Genomic DNA, 26,118 nt, shown 5'->3' with positions numbered 1-26,118 from the left:
TCTTGGCTATCTCTCCCTCACCTACAAGAGTTGTGTAGTCCAAAGGTGGTACTGAATGAGGGTGTGTTCAAGAACGAACAGGTGGAAAGGAGGAAGGGATGTCATTGTTCCATTCTGAGGACCAGGACTGGTGTTCCTGTTGAGGATCCCCATGATTTTTAGAGGGATAAACTGCCGTTATTGCCTGGCACAGTTCTCAGGAAGTCTGCCTGCCCCTTCAGAAGTGCAGGCTTGATGTCAGACTTGCATAATTGAGGAACTCTCAGCACACCCACAATGGCAGAGAGAGAGTCTCTCTATCTTAATTTAAAGCACATTTTAGAATCTTAATGTGGTGGGAGATCATTTTTGAAGTACTTTGCTCCTGTTCCATATGACCAATGATTTTGAGTTTGGAAGTTTCATTTCATAAATCAGTTCTGTGTCTCCTTTTAGCAGGTGGGTAGCAGTCATTGCTGCCATTGCTAGGAGGTCATCACAGTATTGCCAGTTAAACAGCTGCCTTCCAGAATTCACCTGCATCTGCGAGTTACAGAATCAGAAGCCATTCTCATGCTGTTGTTACTAGGGAAAACAGGTGCCTTGTCAAGGGAGCTTAACATTAGGTATTGTCTGAGACTGGCCGCCTGTGGTTGGAAGAAAGCTAAGTTGTAGCCTTAGCTACAACTGTCTGTAGGACAGAGGGCACTGCTTCTCTCCTGGGCTGCAGCATTTACCCAGTGTCACCTGAGGCTCCAGGGAGAGGTCCTGCTGTAGGTAGGCACCCCATTGGGGGCACGGGCTCCCGGGGGTGGCTTCCTTCCTTTGGGTGTGTGTTACCAGTCCTGGGCCTTTTTGTTTGTACTTATTCTTTCCACAAGCACAAGAACCAGTCTGTCTTAATTAAGTTTCCTGGTCCCACTTGATCATGTGTCCAAGAACAGAGTATGTAGTAGGGGCAAAGGATAGACTGTGGTGTAAAGACCAGTATTTTGGTAGAAATTGCCAATAGCTTAAAATAATTATGAAGATTGTCTACATGACATTTAGTTAAGAAGTCAGGTATTTTTAATATAGGAAAGTGTATACTCTAAAAACAACACATTTTAAGTTAAGGTCTTTATCAGGAAACTGAGTCCACCCTATATGAAAGTAATTTTTCTAAAACTAGAGCTAAAAGAAAAAGAAGAACCCAAAAGGATGCTGTAGTTTTAAAGTTAAACCAATACCTGGATTAATTGTCAGAGGAAAACTTTCTTGGTATGGGCCGTGGAAGAAGATTCTTCTGGTCATCAGGCAGCCAAAGGAACATTGAAGAGGAGAGCAATGTCTCAAAAGAGAATTAATTCTAACTAAGCCACAGCGTAATTTTAAAAATTAAATGTGCAATTAAAGTTGTTCTTGGCATATGTTCTTATTTTCCTCACAGATGATCTCAGTGTGTAGCAAGGATACATTTTTAGGAGGATTGGGCACTTTCCATTTCTTTCATTTTTATTAACATTTAAAAATTATTTTTCTTCGGCAGTAATATAAACACATAAGACTACCACAGAAAATTCAGTTTTCTCTACACTTACAATACTAGCGTATTCTGTTGGATAATAAATGTAACTCGGGGGTATCCAAGTTGGTTCATTTGACACATTACTGCCCAATAGCACATTGTTATTAGCGACTGGTGGCTGTGTTGCAGCACTCTGATACCACTGAACTGAACTGTAATGACTCTAAGCTCTGCTTCCAGAAAGACCCGTGGACAAAAAACATTGCGGTTCCATACCAGGCACAGAAAGACAGGATTTGGGGACCAGTTTAGAGGCCTCGGTTCGGGACTAGGCGTGGAGCTGGGTGGTGTTGACTGACAGTGTCAGCATTTGCACTGAGCTCAGGGATATTGTAAGCCAGGTGGCTCCTGCGTCTTGGACAAGTGTCCTTTATAAGTTTCACACTTTTCTGGTCCAGGGGAGGAGACCAAGGTCATAATCTCTCAGTAGCCCCTTGTCGTAGATGCTTCTTTATGTTTTGATTTCATTGAAATCCATTAAAAACTACATATGGTACATATTTCAGTTTGCAATTTTATTCTGGAGCTCTGTTGTAAACCTCTGCCCTCGTTAAGTTATAACCTGATACATGTTAGGGATTAATAATTGTTGACTTGAGTGTAATTATGGAGAGAAAAGGCATGGGATGTTTTGAAAAGAAGAGATGAAGAATAAAGTGCTTCTCTTGTGATCCATTTCTAAGTTTTAGGATGATAGGTCGGGCCGACGTTGGTACTGAACATTTTGTAGAACTATGCTGACTTTCACAGGTATCTATCCTGTAGATGTTTATGTGCTAGGCCTACTGTTAGGCTTTGTGAAGACACAAAGGTGTTAAAACTCTGCCTCTCCCCTTGGAGAACTCATATTCTAAAAAAACCTTTTTTGGAGGTATTCATAACCTTATTTCATCTCTTAAATAAGTATGCAGTGCCAGCAAACTGTGTCTGCGGCTTGGACTTCAGCCTGGTTCTAGGTAAGGTTCCTGTCATGAGGAATTGTCCTGTAACTAAACCTGTAAAAGGATTTCCTAGACAGATCTACTCTGATACAGAGTCTTTGGCCTCTTGGGACAATTTTAGGATCTGGTACACAGATCACAAATCCCACTTCGGCCATAGCTTGCTGGGCCTTTTGACATATATGGGCTGCCCGTATGTCGTTTAAATTATTTGAATCTGAAAATTAGTTGAGGAATTATTTGCCATTGGCTGTAGGCATTTGTTTTAGTCTGAAATGAAGGCAGAAATAGAAGAGGATCTTTGGGGATCTTACACCTGATGTTTTTACTTATTTACTTTTCATTCATTTACTTCTTTTAGAAGCTTTTTCAGTGTTCCAAGCACTGTGTAGGGCAGTGAAAAGGAAGTAGAATAGAATAAATTCCTTGTTCTCAAAGAAGTTAGTTTAAGAGACAAATCCAGTATTATTCACAGGGTACTTATGGGAGCCCCTGGGGGGAATTCTTGCAAACTAGGGGTAAAGAGAAAGTTAGGGGGTTTCCCAGCTGACTGTTAATAGGTGAACAAGAGCCAGGCTCAGGATGATGGGGGGATGGGTAGTGTGAGAAGGTTAACATATAGAGATGTTAAATGTTGGGTCTAGCTTGAGCAAATAGTTACAAAACAACTGTGTTTTTGGACATTTCTGAAACAGGAGGTGGAAGAAGATGAGATTGAAGGTAGAATTAAGGGATATATGTCATTGTAGGCTCAAGTCTGTTGTTTTTATAACGGCAGTGGGAAGCTACTGAAAGATTTTAAAGAGAGGAGCGGTATGGTCCAGGAATGTATTGTAGGTAGAACACACTGGGGGGAGCTATGTTGGGGAAGAGATTGGAGGCAGGGGGCTTGGTAGGATGCTTTTCTCAGTTGAGTGCAGTGATCCAGAAATAAAGAGCAGCAGCCTGCTTTTAAAAACACGTTAAATAGGTAAAATTGTCAGGGCCCAGTGGTGGATTTGCATGTGGAAAGGAGGGTTGAGGGAGCGTCCAGAAGGAAGCTCAGAGTTACTGCTTGGGTCATGAGCTGCAACAGGAGGAGTGCAGGTGTAGGGGTGAGAAAATGAGTTCAGATTCAGTGTTTTGAGTTGGAGGTGACTGTTTACACCCAGATGGAAATGATCAAGAGGCAGTTGGAAACCTGGGCCCTTGGCCAGGGATGAGTTCATCTACAGTTGGGCATATGGGAATTTGAATTTGAAATCTGAGTGTGAGACTGAAAGAAGAGCTTGAGTAGCTCCAGTGAAGTGAAAGCCAGACACGGGGCCCGGGTGGACAGCCTTTTTGGACACAGATATGTCAGAGGTGTTAGGAATGCGGGGCCAGACTTCTGGAAGACTCTGGTTCTTGCCTCTACCTCTTGTCTCTTTGTTGCAACTGCTGAGCCACTTGTACTTAGAGAAGTGGGGGCCTCAATTCAGCAAATCCAGAGTTCCGATATCCTTTCTGAAGCAAACAGCATTGTCAACCTTTTCCATTGGGACAGAATTATTCCAGTCCCATTTCCACCTCCTTGATGACATCTGTTCTTTTTTCTTTCTCAGCACGTACGTCTAAGAACTGTCCATGATTCCGCCTGGCCTCCTCTTCTAGTGCCTGCAGCTCTGGTGGTCTCGCTGTGGGGCTTCGGCTTCCAGAGCTTTATGTCTAGTTCTAGCCTGTGTTCAGAGTCACTCCACTTCCAGCTTCCCCAGTTTTCTTGTTTTGTTTTTCTTTCTATGTGAGGTTCCTAAGAGCTCTTTGAAGTCATAAATTCCTAAACTCTCCTTTGTTCCTAAACTTGCTCCCACTTTTGCTTATGAATTCCATTAATTGCTTCAGCTCAAAAACACTAGATGCTTCTCTTGTCTCTTCTTTTTCCTTATTCCTGCCTCCTTAAGCAGTGATATCCCGTAGAACATTCTGTGACCATGGAAATATTCTATAATGTCTCCAACATGGTAACCACTCATTACCCTTAGCTACTTAGGACTTGAAATATGGTTAAGACAACTGAAGAATTGAATTTTGAATTTTATTAGATTTCAATTAATTTTAAATTTTGAAAGTTCCATGTAGTTTGTGTCTGCCGTATCTCAAAGCACAGCTTTAGATAACCAGTTATCAAGAGACCCTCCTCAACTTTGTAACCAGTTTTGTCTTCCCAGCCCAGAAGGGGCTCTCTCTGTTCCTGCTGAAATTGCTCCAACTGGCTTCTCTGCTTCATTTCTTACTCATGTCACATATCCCGCACAGTGCTACTAATTTAGCCCTCTCTTAGCACAGCTCTGAGTGTGTCAACCCATACTCAGAATCCTTGAACGACTCTCCATTGCTGCAGGATGAAAGGTAGCCTCTTTAGCTAGGCAGCCCTGTTGCTCTTTATTCACCCAGACACATTTTCTTCCTGGTTGGGACCCTCCCCTGTCCTGTGATATTTCAGTCCCTATCTTTGTCCACTCTGCAGGGACATGTCCTCCCTACTTCTACCTACCTCCTTCCATACTTTCCTCAGGACCCAGCCCAGTACCACCAGCATGGAGAACGGTCCTCATTTCCCTCTGCACTTAGCCTCCTCTCAGCTTCCAGTAGCACTTAACGAGTTGCTGATATAGACTATAAGATCCCTATGGGTGAGCTTTGTATCTGTTTGGTTTTGTATTTTCACAAATGCAGCAAGATTTTTTTTGAATTTGTTAGGTGTTAAGTAACTTTTGTTGAATAAGCAGAAATAAATATGACTTTGCATAGAAGCGGAAATCCTTATTTCCTTACCAGGAGTCAGAGATAGTCCTAAAGGTAGTTTTGTTTTGTTTTTGGTGTTAGATTGGTTTTTGTTTTTGTTTTCTGGTGGTTACTGAGGGTCTCGTCCAGGACGATACCCTGAAAGGGGGATGAAGGGAGATCTCAGGTTAGGGGGAGAGGGTTGCAAGATCAAGAACCAGGCCATGAGTCATGAACGTATGCTCAGTGGTTTATTTCAAGACTGAATTTATATTGTCCTCACTGGTTGATGACTTTGCTAACACCACTTTATAACTGGCCTTATTCTAAGGACTCTGGAGTAAGTTGATAATGATGAAAAGATTTCTATGTCTAATATTACCTTATTGTACTAGAAATAATTTTTTTATTAGAAATACATCATTTAGTACTATTGAGTATAACTGAAGCATTTGATCCTCTAGGCTCTGCAAGGACAGATATCAAGTCAGCAGGTTGCTGTAGAGAAACTGAAAAAAACAGCTGAAGTGCTTTTAGATGCTAGAGGATCTCTGCTTCCAGCCAAGAATGACATCCAGAAAACACTGGGTAAGTGTTTATTTCCCTGCTTGCTTTCTCATAGGTAGATTCTCCATGAAGGTGTTCTGAAATGGAGAACACACTCACGGGTGCATATGGTGTTGCTTCTGCCCTTTCCCTGTGAAATTGCCCTTCCCTGTCTCGGAGGAGCATGCCTTTTGGGGCAGGTATATTGGGAATGGGGGTTGTATATTTTGAGAAGAGTTTGTTTAAAGTCTATTGTTATATTTAGAAAATGTAACAAAGACTCTTCCTTATGTAACACTCACCATAGAAAGCAGGACATGAGATTCTTTTGGTGCAAGGCATTGGGCAGAGTTAGACTCTAAACCTATGGCCAAAAGAGACTCACTGAGGTGTCTTTATAGAAAGCAGAAGCATGGCTGGCATTAAAAGACGTGCTTTAAAACAGTGTTTCCACCTCTCCATTTTCTGGAAGTCTTTGAGTGGTCTCACAGGGCTCTAATTACCCCAGTTTTCTCCGTTGATACTAGAAACTTGTACCCATTCATAGTGGCGATTCTGTGCCCTCTCACGTTAGAGTCGCTATCTCTTGAGTGAAGAGCTATTGCATGATCATATTTAGTTTAGATTAAATGCACATTGGGGTATCAATAAATGTTTGCTGCCTTACTGTATTTTCTGCATTGATTTGCTAATGTGTAGTTCAAGGTTATTACATATTTCTCTGCATGAAATAAAAAGCATAAGTCTTGTAAGATGATTGGACCTGTGTTTCACACCAAAGCATGAGTGAGTTAAAATCTGAGCAGAAATTTTAAATGAGGAGAAGGATGAAACTTTCCTTTTCTAAAACCAGTCTATGGAAGGAAAACTTTTTTTTCATTCTTAAAGATGGCTTAACTTTTTTGGGCATGCATCCCTGTCAAAAAAACTTCAGCATATACCCCATGTATACATGTGTATTTATAAGATATACTATCTTAATCACATTATGTGTGTTATAATTATAAAACACAAGAACATATCATTTAAAAGCATAAGATAAAAGTATGAATGGAAGTTCTAATATTTTGTTCCTACATCCCAGAGCACCATCTTGTCATCCCACATTGGCAACCACTGCTCTAAGGACTTGGGCATGGAGATTTGGAGGAAAAGGAAGACTATTATATATATGTGCTTCTGTTATTTGAAGAGGCATTTTCCCCATTGTTAAGGGTACATAGTTTGGTTTTTATTAGCTTAAAAATCCACATGTTATACATTAAGACTTTAAAACTTCTATCTGGCATAAGTTTCTAGGACTATGTGAAAATACATTTAAGATATAAAGGAATTTCTCTAAGCTCTATCTAACCTCTAAGAAAACCAACCACTTAAAAAAATAAGTCTTAGAATAGATTCCATTTTGTACCTTTTTCTTCTAAAATAATATTTACTTAGTAAAAGCAAGAATTCACTTCAGTGACAATATTTCATCACTAAGAAATAAAAAAATAATAACACTCAAAACGTGCCCATTCAGTACAATAGCTGACTTTGCTTGGGAAAGCACTGCTCAAGGCTAACTAGATTGCAGATTTACCCTCCCACACATAGAACTGTCCACCTGAGAGGCAGCTCACCTGCTAATCTGTCACCTCCTGTAATTCAGAGTATTTTCTCTGTGACTTCCAAAGAAGGGCTTATGTTTGAACTTGCTTCTTGTTTTGTCTGCTGATAGCATATTCAGTGCATGCCCCTGACACCCACCACCCCCTGCCCTGCTCTGCACTCTCCCAGGCTTCATCCTGTTCTCTGACAGAACCATTGACTGTCGCCTTAAATTAGCTTATCTTAACCTTTCAATTCAGTGAAAATTTGTCAAAGTGTTTTTTCATGATACAGTAAAATTATCAAAGACAAATATTGCTTCTATAGATTGTGTTCCATGGGCCAAAGACAGCATGTAAAATGTTTTCATTCTCAGGTCTTTGCCGTCAAGAGTTTTCTAACTGAACATACAATATATCCAACTAAAGCATTCATAAATAATTAAAATGTTTTTCAAATTATTGGGCAATAAGTAATAAATTGATGATTTATTCCAGAGAGAGATTAATTCATGAAAAATCACTATTCTTTGAACTTCTCATAGGTCTGCAGTATAGAATGTGGGATGTTAAAGTATAGAACTTTGTGTTTGAGTGAAAACTAGGCTAGAACAGCATTTTAACATCTTAAGTCTTCAGAATTGAAAATAAGGTTAAGCTCATCTGAGATAGGTCAACCTATTAACCTTATTTATTTTTCCCTTTGGTCTGCTGTTAAACTTTTCACATAAATTCTATTTATATTTTAGAATCATAATCTCAACCTTTCTTATTTTCAGTGGATTTTCCTGATCTCTTTCCTCATTGTATGTATCTGTTTTCTCATATGTGCATCTGTCAGTTTCTGTGCTTTCAAGTACTTTACTTAGACTGTGAAGGTTGACAAAAGCTTAAGTGTGTGTGTGTGTGAGAGAGAGAGAGAGAGAGAGAGGGGAAGGGAGAATGTATGCTATGCACAAGGGAGAGATAATTTTTATATATAAAGCTTAATTCTTGATAAATTTTTTTATAGCTGTGTATTGTCCTTGAGAATAGCTGTGTATGAGTGTCACCTTTTTCTTTTTTCCATGTAGTTATCTAATAGTATGGCTAATTTGAAAATGTCAGATTGCGAACCAAAGATTGGCTGTTTAGACTATTAACATTTTTCTGGGGCACTTCAAATGTTTGTGCATCCCAAAAGTTCTTTTTGAACGCAGATGACATATATATCAACTATTTTTTTTTAAATACTTCATTATTTTTTATATTTCACTGAGATCTTTTTCTTCTTTTGTTAAGGTTTTAGATGGTGCCCTGATTTCGCATTTTGAATTTATCATTTAAACCTCTTTTCTTTTTCCAGTTTTGGTGTGGAAATTGTGTGAACCACCATAGTATATTATTGAAAAGGAATAGGGCAAAGAGAGCTTTGTGGTTAACACTTTCTGATCTTTTTGGGCTAGATGACATTGTTGGGAGATATGATGACCTATCCAAGTCTGTTAACGAACGAAATGAAAAACTGCAGATAACCTTGACCCGCTCACTGAGTGTGCAGGATGGCCTGGATGAAATGCTGGACTGGATGGGAAGTGTGGAAAGTTCTCTGAAAGAGCAAGGTCAAGTGCCCTTGAACTCTGCTGCTCTCCAGGATGTCATCAGTAAAAACATTGTAAGTGACATTTGATAAGAAAAAAAAAAAAAAAACTTAGATGGAAAAAAAAAAAAAACACTTAAATAGTCCCAAGGATGGGTAAATTGAAGATAAAACTTAAGGATAAAGAAAAGAAATTTCCTGAATATAACTGTGAAAAGCAGTGCTTGCTCTGAGACACATGTGTGAAACAGTTTTTCTCTGAAGAAGTAGAGAGCACGCTTTGTATACTTTCTCACAAATGTAACTCATTACAGGAGGCTTACACATACCCGAGGCCTATCTTGTTTATCACAGCTTCAGCCAGCTGCACACGAGGTTAATCAGATCAATCTTGGTGTTGTCTAGCCTTTTAAAAATTAGGACCTTGGATAATCCCTAGGCTCTGTTAAATCCCAAGGGTTGCCAAGTAGCAGCCATCTCCTGCCTTGCCTGGGCAACTTGACAGCTGTTCGCCACTCTGTCCTGAAGAGATTTGGGATGGTGTTCCTCAAGGGACAGATCAAACTTGTCAGTCAGCCCCAACACTTAACTTTCCTTAGTCACAGGTTGTTCAAGCTCATGTGGTTATGTATGGCCATTTTTTAACACTCTCTGACATTGTTTGTAAACTTCATGATGAAACATACGCAATATTTGGTTCATTTCAGATGTTGGAACAGGATATCGCAGGTCGACAGAGCAGCATAAATGCCATGAATGAAAAACTGAAGAAATTCATGGAAACCACAGATCCATCCACTGCCTCCTCACTGCAAGCCAAGATGAAGGACTTGTCAGTCCGATTTTCAGAAGCAAGTCGTAAACAGAAAGAAAAACTTGCCAAAATGGAAGAGCTAAAAACCAAAGTAGAACTCTTCGAGAACCTCTCAGAAAAGCTCCAGACATTTTTAGAAACAAAAACTCAGGCTCTCACTGAGGTTGATGTGCCAGGAAAAGATGTTACTGAATTGTCTCAGTATATGCAGGTATGTCTTCCTTAATATTCACGAGGTTGATGAGTGTGTGAACACATGAGACCAGCTCACACATATATTAGCAACATGAAATTTGCAGTCATCATTTTCATTGCTGATGGATTGGTAAGGATCTGTCCTTTCCCTACTTCAAAAATCCCAAACCCCATCTTCCCCTTAAAGCCTTTGCTCATTGATTACAAATGAACACTGTTTCTCATACATACACTTCCCACATATTAAAGATGATGTATCATATGCCAGAACCCACAAAGAGACAGACTATAAAGAATGCATTTTTAAATTAAATAAATTTACTTGCATTCTCTTCCAGACAGCCCAACTGCCTGTGTATTTATATTTAGAGTACTGACCATAGGCAGGATCATTCTGTGAAATTCTGAGTAGAGCCATTCCAGTCCCATATGCACCTCTTGATAGAATGCCATCCAGAGATCTAACATCTTAGATTGATTAAATATCCATATGCTTTGTAGGAATCAACTGCTGAATTCTTAGAACACAAGAAAGATCTTGAAGTTTTACACAGTGTTTTGAAGGAGATATCTAGCCATGGCTTGCCAGGTGATAAGGCTCTGGTTTTTGAAAAAACAAATAATTTGTCAAAGAAGTTCCAGGAAATGGAGGATACCATCAAAGAAAAGTAAGCACCACTTAAGAAACTGGATTTTAATCTACCTAAAACTTAAAGAATGAAATATTTTTATTTGCTCATGTAGAAGCCTGAGACAAAACTTGGGAATAAGTATAGGGCTACTTTGTAAATGCTTTTATATTGATATTATTTTCCTATTAAAATTGAGTGCATTTTTGTTAGAATATTTAGGATGGGAATTTGATGAGTCTAACCTTAAAGTAGAAAGCATTATGTAGAAAATAGTGGTGGTCATGTATTACTGAAAATAATTTAAAATCAATGTGGTCTCTGAAGCCTTTGGCAAATACCACAGTTTTATTTGCAAAAGCAGAAGTAACCTTGAGAGATAGCTCATAGTTCATTGCTTTTGGGGCTTAATTCAGAAAGTGCTCAATTTCAATATAGTTTCTGATGGCTTTTTCCTTTTTTTGGTAAAATAGTTTATTTTTAAAGAATTGTAGGTAAGAAATGACTCCGTGAACAAGCAAGATAAGAAACAAGAGAATGCATCTAAGTTGAGCTAAAAAGCTGTACAGGGATAAATCTTGTAACTAGACTTCTCCCTTTCTGATCTCATATTAGTGTAGACTATACCTCTGGTTTTTCTATAGACCCCACAAAGATAGAAAATAGTTATCTTTTAACTCTTCTTTATTTCTTCAGAATGCTCTCCCTAAAACCTTTGAACACTCTCTACTACTATTTCCAGAGCTACGTTTTTCATCTTGTCACATAATATTTAACTCACATCACATGGAAAGTATATTCTTGGTTTTCTTTTTTTTTAAAGATTTTATTTATTTATTTGACAGAGAGAAATCACAAGTAGACAGAGAGGCAGGCAGAGAGAGAGAGGAAGGGAAGCAGGCTCCCTGCTGAGCAGAGAGCCCGATGCGGGACTCGATCCCAGGACCCTGAGATCATGACCTGAGCTGAAGGCAGCGGCTTAACCCACTGAGCCACCCAGGCGCCCCTATTCTTGGTTTTCTGAGGTGAACTCTAGGTGGTTTCTTTTTCCAGAAGGGTCCAGTTTTAAAACCACGTAGTCGGGGCGCCTGGGTGGCTCAGTGGGTTAAAGCCTCTGCCTTCAGCTCAGGTCATGATCCCAGGGTCCTGGGATCAAGCCCCACATCAGGCTCTCTGATCAGCGGGGAGCCTGCTTCCTCCTCTCTCTCTGCCTGTCTCTCTGCCTACTTGTGATCTCTCTCTCTGTCCAATAAATAAATAAAATCTTAAAAAAAAAACCACGTAGTCATCAGTAATTAGTCCAGCTGCAGTGGGCCCTTCTGTGCCAGTATTCCACACACGTGCACATGGGCACACGCCATGTCATCCACATGCCACCCACATACCAAATGGATCTGTCCTCATAGCTGTTCATGTGCTGGGCATGTGCCCTCCCTCCATGGTGCTTAATATGAAGAAAGATCCATATGGTTCACTGTGGAGTTTTCTGAGTATCTGTCGGGGAGGCAGTCATTAACATTCTTTAGTCCCTTGGTCTCACCTCATGTTTGAAGAGTTCAGTCTGGACTCTCTGAAGCACCTGGTTTATCCATCTGCTTAACTGACTGTAGTGTCGTGTAGAAACCACTAGGTGGCGGCATGGTTTCCTCAGATTGGTGATTTGTAAGTGTTTCCCTGCTGGTTCTGTGCCTGCTGGCATTAAGTACCATGTAAAGTGGACAGATCAAAGCTTGCTGAATCTAAATAATGTTAAAACTGTTTATATAGCATTTTAAAGTGCCATTACTGTATGGGTTATGGATTTCTTAACTGCTCCTATCTTTGTGTATGGATTGTGCCTAAAGAATAAAGTAGTTGATTTCACTTGGCACCTATGAGACATCTCCTCCTTTTATCCAGGGTTAGAGTTTGCATGGGGGACGTTTTTTTCCCCTTAATTGTAGGGCCTGATACAGGAATAATAAATTTATTTACTAGTAATTATTCCTTTGGAGTATTTTCTTTCCGTGGCTTAAATTCTTCAATAATTTTTGTTATCTAGAAAAGAAGCTGTATCTTCTTGTCAAGAACAGATGGATGCTTTCCAAGTTCTTGTTAAGTCACTGAAGTCATGGATAAAAGAAACAACGGAAAGAGTTCCCATTGTGCAGCCTTCTTTTGGTTCAGAGGATTTAGGAAAATCTTTAGAAGAAACTAAGGTGAATTGTTATCTACTACTAATTTCTTCTTTGTCCGTGTGAGTAATGGGAGGTAAAAAGACTATTAGTTCTTTTCTTTTATCTAGCAAGTTAGATCCCCATTTTATCTTCGGTATATTTTGGTTATATTTGGAAATCATGACATAGCTTTAATCCTTTCGAGGAAGAGCACACATTTTGAGCTAATCTGCTTTTTAAAAGAGATGTATTAGTGAGTTGCTGACTGTTCTAGTACCCAAGTTTTCTTCCCCACCAAAGCTCTACTTATTTTCAGCGAGTTTTTTTTTAACATTTTCTTTCCAATTTATTTATTTTCAGAAAAACAGTATTCATTATTTTTTCACCACACCCAGTGCTCCATGCAAGCCGGCCCTCTATAATACCCACCACCTGGTACCCCAACCTCCCACCCCCCCGCCACTTCAAACCCCTCAGACTGTTTTTCAGAGTCCATAGTCTCAGCGAGTTTTTTAATACTGCTTCTCATAGGATTCTGCTCTTCAAGTCAGTATTTAACTCTAGCTCCAATATATCCCTGGAACCAGTATTTGAAGTTAGAAGTTGTTTGAATCTCTAGTAGAGATACTGCACTAGTCTTCTGTCATCTGATCCAAGTCATAAAACTTATGACCAGTTATGGTAGTTCTCCCACTCCAACCTTGTGGAGATGCATACTGTTAAAAATTCATTGAAGTATATTGGGGATTAAAACTCATTATTAAATAGAATTCTGAATTCCCTTTTTTTAAAAAAATCATTTCTGGCACATTTCTTCTTGTAACTTGGCTGGTACCAAGTGCAGTTTTCAGACTGACAGTTGACAGTTAGATTGGAACCCATGGCAGCTAGATATAACCTGACTTGCATTGTGGCTAGGAGCAGAATGTCGGATGGACCATACCTCACTTCTCACCACTAACAGTGTTAACAGTCACCTGGGCTGTTAGAACATCTAGGCATGGTGCCTTTTTTTCTATCCACTCCCCCACAAATCAGGACCCACAGTCATCATTGCTTTAAGATATGTTTAAGAAATTGAATTATAATGTATAACTTTGAAAATATTATGAAGATTGAAAAATACTGTGTTTTTATATCTCAAGAAATTACAAGAAAAGTGGAGTTTAAAAACACCAGAGATTCAGAAAGTAAACAACAGTGGGATCTCACTATGTAACCTAATCAGCGCTGTGACTACCCCCGCGAAGGCAATAGCAGCCGTGAAATCAGGTATGTGTTTTGTTTATATCCATGGCAGACCCTCTAAGAACTGGGTCCACCCATGTTACTTCTGTTTCCCTTAATCTTTAAACTAATGCATAAAATAAGCTCAGAAATACAAAGGGAGAGTGACAAAGATGGCATCTATATACGCCCTAAGGTATGTTCCATGCATGGAATAGTATCTGTATTAATCAAATTTCAAATCCCTCTTATGGTTCATTTTCGTAGAGACTACAGTTAAAATGTAGCCAGATTAATGTGTAAGAATAAGGAAGATTGTATTGGGGAAGAGGAAAGATCAGATTCCAATTTGTTTTCTACTTTAATTAATGGAGATAACTCAAATTCTACTTGAAATATTTGATCAATGAGTACAGTTTCCTGGGAAAGGAGAGGTGAAGGAAGGAAGCAGCTCTTTTCTGCAGAGTAGATCTCTGTATTTTGAAAAATCGCCATCTATCTTATTTTCTACAGGGTTCCCAAAGAAAATTATATAATGGGTTAGCCAGCGTATTTAAATTGTAGTCATGATTGAGCCACTCAACAGAAGTGGGGAATTAGTAATAATTCTTTAAAATTAATTTAAGATGTGGATATGTGTTTAAGTTTAAAACATTTATATTGTTAATATCAGGGTTCCCCCCCCCCAAGAATAGATGGAGGCAGATCGCATATCTTTATTCTGAGAGTCTCTGAGTACCCTCTGTGGTTTTTCTGCTCCGCCCAGCCCCCCAGCTGCCCCTATTGTGAGACTGGTGTTGCACCTGGGCCTCTTGCAACCGTTTATTCCACTCTATTAAGCCCATTTCAGAGCGTACTTATATTTATATGGCGTGATGATCTCTCCTTTCTCTTCTAATCAGATTTCCTGAAATGTCAAGTGTTTTGTTTTTTTAAAGAAAAGGAATTCTATTGTGTTTTTAGTTCTTCATGTCCACTTCATATTTGCAATAAGTAAGGTTTTTGTTTCTGTTTTTCCTCCTACTCTTGATAACTACCAAGCACAGTAGGAATCAGTCTTGACTCAGGATATTTTCACTTTCTTTTTTTTTTTTTCCCAATTTATTTATTTTCAGAAAAACAGTATTCATTATTTTTTCACCACACCCAGTGCTCCATGCAAGCCGTGCCCTCTATAATACCCACCACCTGGTACCCCAACCTCCCACCCCCCCGGATATTTTCACTTTCAACCGAAATCCCAATGTCTGTGATTTTTTTTTTTTAAGAGACAAAACTCAGATTAAGATTCAGATATTTAAATATTCCTGTTTAAAATTTGTCCTCCTGTGGCTAGTTTTAGGAAATGTCTTTGTGTTTTGTAGATCGGCAGCCAATGCACACTTGCCTGATAAAGTCTAATTGAGTATTTTAATATTCTGCTTATGAAAAAGGAGCCAAGGCTAGATGTTTATATAATTAAAGAGAAGTACTAATTACTACTTACTGAGTAGTTCCTATTTGCTAGGCCATCAGTTAACTGTCTTTAATACACCACAGTGGCCTCAAAAGTTAGGTATTATTATCCCCACCAGCGTGGTGGGGTGGTGATTAATTTGTCCAGTCACTCAGCTAGTAATTAGTGGGGCTGGGATTTAAATTCAGGTGAGTCATAGACCGAAGTCTGGGCATTCCTAACCACTGTGCTCTTCTTTCTCTGTGTTGACAGAGTGTGGGTTTTAGTAATAGGGTTTGTTTGTTTGTTTTCCTTTTAACTTTTCATGTCTTTGTACCTCTTTCTGCTTCCATTAAACCCATAATAACACTGTGTAACTGTACCAGACAATTTTCAAATCCTTAAGGGTTTGTCAGTCATTTATGCTTCATCCAACACACACAGTGAGCAACTTTTGAGCTTCAAGGACTTTATTATTAAAAGTAGCAGTAAAACAATGCTATCACAAAATTGTGTAATACTTAATGATGAATGTATATAATCTAAACTTATTAAACTCTAATGTTTAAGGTGATCACGTTACCACTTTAAGAATGAATGTTACGTCCTTTAGGTTCTTTTTTCATCTTTGAATTCCCTATGGTTTACACCAGAGTGCTTAAGATACAGGGAGCCCTCAAAAGTATTCGTGGAACTAAATACATAATGCTAAATTTGCTGCCTAAAATCTATATAAATGAGTCATATCTAGCCATTTTATATTCAAATTAAGTTTTTTCACAGTCCCACATTGTATCACTGCTGTGTATAAGTGTATTAAACTGGGAAGTAAGTAAAAAAAAAAAAAAAAAAATGAATCTTATATACCAGAAAGGATCTATAAATAATGGACCTTTGTTTGATTTAGACATTGAATCAATATTTTATATTTTCAAATAGTAATAACATTTTTAAATGATTACTGTTTATGGGGTTTGACTTACTGCCATCTACTTACTATTAATGTGTAGAAATACTATAGAAATCTATGACTACTTCAGTGTTACTATTTTTACAGGTGGAGTAATATTAAATGGTGAAGGAACAGCCACAGATACTCAAGATATTTTGTCAAATAAAGGTGAATAGTAACTTAAGTGTTTATGATTACAGTTAACTTTGGTTTTGCTTTGGTTTTTTTTTTGAGAGAAAATCTTTTTAGAGATGAACAAGTTATATTGAAATGTCAACTTTGAATTAAAATGATATTTATTTTTTAAAGAGAAGGAGAGAAAGTGTGATTGGGGGAAGGGGTAGAGGGAGAGGGAGAGAATCTCAGGCAGAGTCTGCAACAACTGTGGAGCCTGTCTCGGGGCTTGACCCCATGACCCTGAGTGAGCTGAAATTGAGAATCAGACACTTAACCGACTGAGCCACCCAGGGGCCCCTAAAATGATATTATTTTATATCATAGTAATTTCCTCATAAGTATATTTATATCACATTCCATATAATTTTGTTCACCTCAAGTTAGTGAAATCTGGTAGTTTGGTTTGGTATTTGGTTGTGTTTTCTTCTTTTTCGTTAAATAATCTAAGATATTTTGTTACTTGGAATAATATTCTTTGAGGTATTTTCTTGAGTTTGATTCCTAAGGACTTAATACATAGCATTTCATGGCTTTGGTTTCCCATTCCATTGAAAAATCTCTTTTTCATTTCACTTGTATTATGCAATGTACCTAAATCGTTAGTTATTAAATAGCATTATAAGGTAGTTCTTTTAGGGTTTTTAAACCTTTAATTCTAAAAAATCTATGACTTTATCATAGTAGGCTTAATATGGACAAAATTGAAGGGAATATCATATAAAGCAAACTTTTATTTCTAGAGCTTTCCTCTAAACGTCCTGAAAGTATATGTGTCTGATTTTATCTTATTTTATTTTATTACTTTAAGGACTGACATCCATTAAAAAGGATATGACTGACATAAGCCATGGTTATGAAGATCTTGGCCTTTTACTTAAGGACAAAATAGCTGAACTGAATACTAAACTCTCCAAATTGCAAAAGGCTCAGGAAGAATCCAGCGCCATGATGCAGTGGCTCCAGAAGATGAACAAGACTGCGGCCAAGTGGCACCAGGCACCGACACCGACAGACACCGAGGCCGTGAAGACGCAGGTGGAGCAGAATAAGGTACATCCTGCAGATACATTTCCTGAAGACCTGAAAGAGAACAGACCAGCATCCAGATCGGATGCCTAGGCATCAGGACCCATGTTTTGATTCCCAGCTCTGTAACCTTCAGCAAATAACTTGCCAGTTTTGTTCGATGTGCCTTTCTGTAGAAAGTGATGATCACAGTCACCTGTTTTACACATACATGCATTATAAAATGAGTGAACTATTGGGGCATAAGCACCTTTGCCACCTTTATTTTTTAAACAGTTTTATTTTTAAGTAATCTCTATACCCAATGTGGGGTTTGAACCCACAACTCTGAGTTCCAGAGTCGCATGCTCCACCAACTGAGCCAGCCAGGCGTCCCAACTTCGCCACCTTTAAATCAGGTTAAGTCTTGGGTTTTAACCAGTCAGTTATTGGAAAATATTTATTTAGGTGTATTAGGGATTTGTTCTGTCCAACATAAAATAGGATAGCTCACACTTTCCCTTTGTTTAATAGGTGGCATTTCTTTCTCCATCTGTCAGGATTGGGGAAATGATTTTATACTGTGACAACAGTGGCAAAAATGTCTATGTTTGAATTCTATAGCATGTTACCAAGGACAGTGTTGATTCACTAGTAGATTCTCAAAGCTGACAGCCTTTATCAAGACTGATTTTCTTATCAGTTACAATATTATTGATGTCATCTTCCTTTTTTCCAGAGGGATTTAAGAATAACAGGAAGTTCTTCCCAGCTCCTGGGGACTAGAGTCATTTTCTCCCTAGCTGTAGCGTTCCTCTTTTGGATTCCTTTATCAGATGGTTGAAGGCTGCTTCCTAAAAGGAGAGGAGAATAGTTAACTGCTGAATTCTGGTCCCTCACCCACTTCAGCACTCACAGTGGAAATTTTCATCTATTACAATTGTGTTTTTGTCTTCTGATGTTGACATACTGTAACAGTTTTCTTCCCCTTGTTTAGACATTTGAGGCTGAACTGAAGCAAAATGTAAACAAGGTACAGGAATTGAAAGACAAATTGACAGAGCTCTTGGAGGAGAACCCAGACACTCCTGAGGCCCCCAAGTGGAAACAGATGCTGACGGAAATTGGTATGTCACGTCACTTATCCCAGAGTCTGTGAATGAGGAGCACAATCATTTTTAAATCATAGTCTTTATCAGAAAAAAGTGTATCCACCAGCCTCAGTTATTTTTGAATTTGCTTTAATGTTTCATGTTTAAGATGTTGCAAATTTAAAAATGTCATTTTAAATTATAGTATGCTGGGACTGGGCATATCCTGTATTTATCTTGCTAAACACCGTAACAAAATTTATTTTTATGAAGAGTGTAGATACTAATGAATAAAATGCTGTGCATCAAGTACCATGTTTTTGTCATTTTTTTTACTTGATTTTTGGTGTTTCTATTTTTTATGCTTTATTATATTTATATATATTTTATTATATTTATATATATATATAATATAAATTTAAATATTCCTTTTAAATGTATTTATTTTTTTTGTCTGGAAAAGGTAAGCTCCCTTCTCCTCCCTGGAGTTCCTTCAGGGGACTCATTTGGCCCTTCTTTATGTTCTTCTCTTTCCCAGTCAGGGAAAGGGTTAAAAAGTAGCTCCCCACAGAAGTCTGCTAGTTTCCATTCTTCATCTAGAGTTACCCTTTCATCTCCATCCTGTCCCTGTGGAAACTGTTTCTCATAAACACAGAATTCTCTTCACAAGTCCTTTTAGTTTATCACTCCTTCCCATTATTATGATAAGGGAAATGCATGTAAGACAATGGCACTAATTTTCCCTACTTCATAATATTGTTTGGAAAATTCAACGAGTTAATGTGTGTACAGCTCAGACAGACTGTACCTGACACATAGTAGGTGCTGCGTGTTCACTATAATTATAATGGTTATTTTACAATCAGTTGTTCCATTATGTTGAGCTAAATATTGTCCTTCCATTAGAGTCAGATATGCTATGATAAATTTAAAAATCAGTAAGTATGTTTTAGTTTGAAAAATGTTATCCTAAGGAAACTTAATGTTCAAAGGTATAGTTAATCCAACCATAGACTCCTGTTGCATTATAATTTATTTGTCCCTAATTCAGTGGCTCTCACCTGGGATAATCAGAATTACTTGGGGGACAGTATTATCAAGGCATTTTAGAATAGGAGTTGAGAGTGAAGAGTATTTCAAAAAAGCTTCCTGATAAGATTTTGGTATTTCTCCCTCTCAGTTCACTTTTTGAATTGCATTATTTTTGTTGTTAGATTGTGTTTGACTAGAACATACCATATAGAATGATGTCATTAGGTACATTTTAACAGATTGGTTGTATTAAGAGCGACCATTTATTTTATTGTGCTACATGAAAAAAATCTGTCTGATCAACTAATCACGCTCATCAGTGACTATTGAGTGACTAATATGTTCAAATGCTGGTCAGTAACTCTTGGCTTCAGGGAACAAACTGTTTTAAGGGTGGGAACAGCAGGAAAGGATTCCTAGCAGAGGCATAAGGTCTAGTGGAACTGTGACAGAAAGATTGAGCTGGGATACATAGAGAGGGAGTAGAGTGTGTTAGGTAAGGGCTGGTGTAAACAGAAGCCTGTTTGGATGGTAATTGTAGGATCAATAGGACTCAGAGTTTTCACCTCAGGATCCAGACCCTCTAATATTACTAGACTAGGATCAGTTTTGTGGGAGGTCTTGAATGTGAGCAAAAGTCTTCTATTTTATCATCTAGGTGGTGACAACTTAGTTATTAAAGGATATCACAGAAGCGACATATTTATGTGATTGTTTTAAGGAAGTTATTTTAGAACCAGATGGGTTGCAGCTGAGAACCACTAATTAATTACAAGGAAACCAGTGAGAAGACTAGTAGTCTAGGATGATAGTTCTCAAAGGTGTGCTCTGGGGAGCAACAGCATCAGTATTGCCTGGGAACTTTGTAGAAATGCCAAAATTTCAGGTACCTCTTCAGCCCTATTGAGTCAGAAATTTGGGAGAAGGGACCCAGCAACCTGTGTTAATCCCTTCTAGTGATTCTGTGCAGCTGAAGTTTGAGAACCACTAGTCCAGGCAAAACACAAGGAGGACCAAAATGGAGTTAGGGCACTAGGAATGTAAGGGATAGGTTTAAAGCTTTATGATCAAGAAGACAGGAGTTAAGAGAGTCATGAAAGAACATTCTGAATTATTGAACTTCAGTGATAAGGAAGAGAGAATAACCTCTCAAAGAACTCTGAAAATCAGAAGAATCCACCAGTTTTGATAAGAAGAAAAAGTTGTTTTTTAGTGTTTAAAGGGTTGATGTGATTTCCTAGTGTTGTGACTTCCAAGCAAGCAGCTAGTTGTCATTGTGTGCGATTTGAATAAAAGAGAATTGGCGTACATATACAAATGTGGGAGTCATTTGCCCAGCACTGATCATTGAAGATTTGCTATTCAAAGAAAGGGTTAATGTTCCTTGTTCTAGTAGGTCAGTTACAGTTGAACAGAGAGACTCTGTAGGACTTCTAGAAGAAATAAGGGATCTCTGGATCCTGTTTGCCTTAAGGAATATTCCATATTCTACATATTCTTCTAAGGTCAGATTCAAATTTTTCTTATATTTCAGTTGACACACAGCTCCAGGACCATAAAATCTGTATCATTAAATGCAATTAACTCTTAGATTAGGCTTTAATCAACTGTGTAAGTAGAGTTACAAAGACCGAATGATAGCCATTATGTATCATTTTGAGTCATATCCTGCAGTATTCACATAGACAGTGATGTTAGATGTATAAATACCAAACACCAGTTTCATCTTTTATCTTTTTCTTTTAGATTCTAAGTGGCAAGAACTCAATCAGTTAACAGTTGATAGACAACAAAAACTGGAAGAATCCTCTAATAATCTAACCCAGTTCCAGACTGTAGAAGCTCAGTTAAAACAGTGGCTTGTGGAAAAAGAACTGATGGTCAGTGTTCTTGGGCCCTTGTCAATTGACCCAAATATGCTGAACACACAGAGGCAGCAGGTGCAGGTGAGTGGTGAGTGTTATGTGACTTAACAAGACAAATGTTTTCATTTCATTACATTCATTTCATTACATTAGCTTTGGATGGGTTTGTGCTTAAACTGCCTGGAAGTGTATTTGTAATGCTTCAGATGCCCGTAAGATACCGTCCTGAGGTTAGAGGGAAACCCCCAGAGTACCACAGCCAGGAGGCATCCCAGAACAGTCTCCTGAGCCCATGAGTGGGTCAAGTCTCTTGAGCATTTCAGTCATCTTGTGGATTGTGCAGACCCTGTTAAAAAGGGCCTTCTTTGAAATATTAATGTGATTGTGTAACTAATAACATTTTTATGAGAAGCTGGTATGTGCTTTTTATTGTTTAGAAATTACTCCTTTGAGGTTTTATTCATTTTGATTGTGGTAGAAGATAATGAAACTTGTAAAACTCATGCAATATGCCCCTGAGGGGGTGGAGAGACAGAATAAAAAGGGGAGAAAGAAGAAGAAAAACAAAGAGGGAACCTTGAACCACACATGGGTTAGACTGGTCTAATTATAAAGTGGATGAACCCACGAGGAGAAAAAAAAAAAAATCCCTGAGATATGAGTCAGAAGTAGAAGCAAAAGCTCCATCGCGGTGCTAGTCGGATTTCCCTGCATCTACTATGGTCTCAGAGCCGTGTGGCCAGTCCTGTATATTGAAAATACGAAGCAATCTTGGTCATTGAGAGTCAACATGTCCTAGCTCATATATGTTCTTAATCTGAAGAGAATGGAAGCAAAGTATCTGGGGGAAAATCATTGTCCCTAGTCTTGGTAGTCTCCCTGAGAGAGATGAAATGTACTAACAAAGGGAAATTTCTGGATCACTCATTGTATAATGAGAGTCAGAACTGAGCCTACATTCTGAGCAATGTGATTATTTGGCTAAAATTTTTATAATAGAGACCACTCCTCTTTGGATTAATTTAACATCATTGCCCTGCCCTTGAAATAAAAAGTAGGACAACGGGAACTAAAAAACAAAAGCAAACACTAGATAGATAAATACCATTTCTGTCTGTCTAAAAATGTAAAGTTCCGTTTTCCATAATCAATCATCCAATAATTTGGGTGTTTATTTGCCCTCGTTACCTCTTCGCCTTAGATTCTGCTGCAAGAATTTGACACTCGGAAGCCTCAGTACGAACAGCTAACAGATGCTGGCCGGGGCATCTTGAGCAGACCTGGTGAACACCCTTCTTTCCACGGGATTGTGAAAGAGCAACTGGCAGCTGTGACCCAAAAGTGGGACAGCCTCACGGGACAATTGAGCGACAGATGCAGCTGGATTGACCAAGCCATTGTTAAAAGCACGCAGTATCAAAGCCTGCTGAGAAGCCTTTCTGATAAACTGAGTGACTTGGATAATAAAGTCAGCAGCAGTGTGGCTGTGAGCACACACCCTGAGGCTATGAACCAGCAGTTGGAAGCAGCCCAAAAAGTGAAGCAGGAACTAGAGCAGGAAATGAAGCAGATAAAAGTGGCCCAGACCCTCTGTGAGGATTTGTCAGCACTGGTGAAGGAAGAGTACTTGAAAGCAGAGCTTAGTAGGCAACTGGAAGGCATCTTAAAATTATTTAAGGATGTTGAACAAAAAGCAGGTTTGTCTATCTTTGAATACATGGATTTCCCGGAAACGGAGATCAGTACCGTGCCTCTTTCCAGGCGGTGGCCCCAAATCTAGGACCCTGAGGGGCCTCTGCCCTCCTTGAGAGCGCAGAGGAAGGAGGGGCCACTCTACTGAGCACAGACACAGCTGTGGGGGTAACGCACAAACAATGGGCAAAAGTCACATAACCGTGGAAATGTCAGATATTTCAAAACGGTCTTTAAAAGATGTCCATTAATGTTTTTGCTGCATGACAGTTTCATTGCACCAGAGGAACAGGTGAATATACTTCTTAAAAATGCTTTGAGTCCTTTTCTTACCTGTGGTGACTCTGTTCTGTCCTGTCACAGAAAGCTTTTCTAGAGGAATGTTGAAAGAGAAGCATTGGGCACTAGGTTCTTCTCTCACCAAGTCTTGGTAGTCCCCCTGAGAGAGAAGCAGTGGGCACTAGGTTCTTCTCTCACCTACCTTGGACCTAATTATGTGACAGATGTGCCCATGGGGCTCAGAGGCAACAGGAGTGAGTACCTGAAGAGAGCACAGTTGGCTACTGTGTTTGTAACTCTGAGTGCCTTGCAACTAGTAAATACTCAGTTTATATATTTTTTAATTGATTGGATTTGCTTATTGATTGTAGCAACTGTCTCCGACCTACTCCTTTATTTTGATGGGATACTGGTGATGTTCGCTGTGATGATGATGAGATGATTACTGTTGCAACCACATTCCCATGACAGGCATGAAGCTGAGAACTTCACGTGTATTATCCTTTAATTGCCACAGCAGCTTCTATTAATTTTGCCAGTTTATACTTGGGGAGATGAGGCTCAGAGGTTTAATCATCCACCCAGGGTCTAACAGCTCTTGAGGGGTTAAGCCGGAACCCAGACCCACGCAGTCCCTCTGTGCTGCTGCGTGGGGCCTTCGTGATATGTAAAAACCGCACCAGTGAACAAGTCATTTCCCTTTTAGACGGTTCTGTCCACTTATTTGGTGGTTTTTCTCTTGGCTTTTCATAGATTAGATTACATTTTGATGTAAAATAAACATATCTGTGATTTCATTTTTAGAGAATCATGTTCAGCACCTTCAGGCAGCCTGTGCAAGCTCTCACCAATTTCAGCAAATGTCCCAAGATTTCCAGGTTTGGCTGGATACGAAGAAAGAGGAGCAAAACCGTTCTCCCCCAATATCAGCCAGACTTGATGTCTTGGAGTCATTAATTAAAGACCAGGAAGACTTTAGGAAAACTCTGTCTGCTCAGTCTAATATTTATGAAAAAACCATTGCAGAAGGTGAAAATCTCTTATTAAAAACACAAGGGTCTGAGAAGGCAGCCTTACAGTCACAACTAAACACAATTAAAACCAATTGGGATGGATTTAATAAGCAGGTGAAAGAACGAGAAGACAAGGTAAAAGATTCACTGGGAAAAGCCCGCAAGTATAAAGAGCATGTAGAGACTCTCCAGCCATGGATAGACGAATGTCAGAATAACCTGGAGGAAATAAAATTTTGCTTGGATCCTGCTGAAACTGAGAATGCTATGGCCAAGTTAAAGTCTTTGCAGAAGGAAATGAACCAACACTTGGGGATGGTAGAACTGCTCAACAACGCAGCCAGCAGCTTGCTCAGTGTCTGTGAGGTAGATAAAGAGGTTGTTACAGATGAGAATAAATCACTGATCCAGAAGGTAGAGATGGTCACTGAACAACTTCACAGTAAGAAACTCTGTCTGGAAAGCATGGCCCAGAAGTTGAAAGAATTTCAGGAAGTTTCCAAAGAAGCTAAAAGGCAGCTTGAGTGTGTAAAGGAACAGCTGGATGCCCATGACTCCCTAGGACCCCAGGCCTACAGTAACAAGTACCTGACCGTGTTGCAAACCCAACAAAAGGCACTTCAGACTGTAAAGCATCAGGTAGATTTGGTCAAAGGACTTGCCCAGGACCTCGTGGTAGAAGCCTCAGACTCAAAGGGAACCTCTGACATTTTACTACAAGCAGAAACCTTAGCTCAAGACCATAGTGCACTGAATCAGCAGGTTGATGAAAGGTGTTCGTTCTTGGAAACAAAACTTCAGGGCATTGGGCATTTCCAGAATACCATCCGAGAGATGTTTTCTCAGTTTGCAGAGTTCGATGATGAATTGGATAGCATGGCCCCAGTGGGGAGAGATATAGACACCTTGCAAAAGCAGAAGGAGGCTATTCAAGCCTTTCTGAAGAAACTAGAAGCCCTCATAGCCAGCAACGACAATGCTAATAAAACCTGCAAGATGATGCTGGCCATGGAAGAGACCTCACCTGACCTTGTTGGAATCAAAAGGGACTTGGAAGCTTTAAGCAAACAATGCAACAAGTTACTGGATCGAGCCCAAGCCAGGGAAGAGCAGGTTGAAGGGACAATTGGACGTCTTGAAGAATTCTACAGCAAACTGAAGGAATTTTCTTCTCTGCTTCAGAAGGCTGAAGAACATGAAGAGTCTCAAGGCCCTGTTGGTATGGAAACAGAGACAATTAACCAACAGCTTGACGTGTTCAAGGTAGGAATTCTTCATTTTTACTGTTTTTTAAAAAAAAATTTTTTTTTTTAAAGATTTTATTTATTTATTTGACAGAGAGAGATCACAAGTAGGCAGAGAGGCAGGCAGCGAGAGAGAGAGAGAGGAGGAAGCAGGCTCCCTGCTGAGCAGAGAGCCCGATGCGGGACTCGATCCTGGGAGGCAAGATCATGACCTGAGCCGAAGGCAGCGGCTTAACCCACTGAGCCACCCAGGCGCCCCAGATTGCCTGTTTTGTAGAGCTTTCTAATATAGCTATCATACAGTGTTTGAGCCTGAATGAGCACATGTGGAGGCAATAACCAGGCATGTGGAGATTTCTAAGACTTCTA

At 39.2% G+C, this 26,118-nt stretch overlaps 1 protein-coding gene across 26 annotated transcripts in view; it reads left to right on the top strand.

The window, feature by feature from the left end:
* DST (dystonin) overlaps positions 1–26,118 on the top strand; it is a 471,247-nt gene that overhangs the window by 351,947 nt on the left and 93,182 nt on the right. For all 26 annotated transcript variants that reach the window (XM_044253404.1, XM_044253203.1, XM_044253186.1 and 23 more), the window contains 12 exons: positions 5,694–5,817; positions 8,810–9,018; positions 9,651–9,968; positions 10,454–10,620; positions 12,623–12,779; positions 13,883–14,009; positions 16,457–16,519; positions 17,337–17,578; positions 18,531–18,660; positions 21,403–21,602; positions 22,723–23,218; positions 24,297–25,768. In XM_044253404.1, the coding sequence (XP_044109339.1) occupies positions 5,694–5,817; positions 8,810–9,018; positions 9,651–9,968; positions 10,454–10,620; positions 12,623–12,779; positions 13,883–14,009; positions 16,457–16,519; positions 17,337–17,578; positions 18,531–18,660; positions 21,403–21,602; positions 22,723–23,218; positions 24,297–25,768 (3,705 nt within the window). The remainder of the gene's footprint in view (positions 1–5,693; positions 5,818–8,809; positions 9,019–9,650; positions 9,969–10,453; positions 10,621–12,622; positions 12,780–13,882; positions 14,010–16,456; positions 16,520–17,336; positions 17,579–18,530; positions 18,661–21,402; positions 21,603–22,722; positions 23,219–24,296; positions 25,769–26,118) is intronic.

Source organism: Neovison vison, chromosome 1 (genome assembly GCF_020171115.1).
Source record: "Neovison vison isolate M4711 chromosome 1, ASM_NN_V1, whole genome shotgun sequence".
In the NCBI taxonomy this organism is placed as follows: domain Eukaryota; kingdom Metazoa; phylum Chordata; class Mammalia; order Carnivora; family Mustelidae; genus Neogale; species Neogale vison.
The sequence above is the reverse complement of the archived record's forward strand: the minus strand, read 5'-3'. Positions and strand labels throughout refer to the sequence as shown.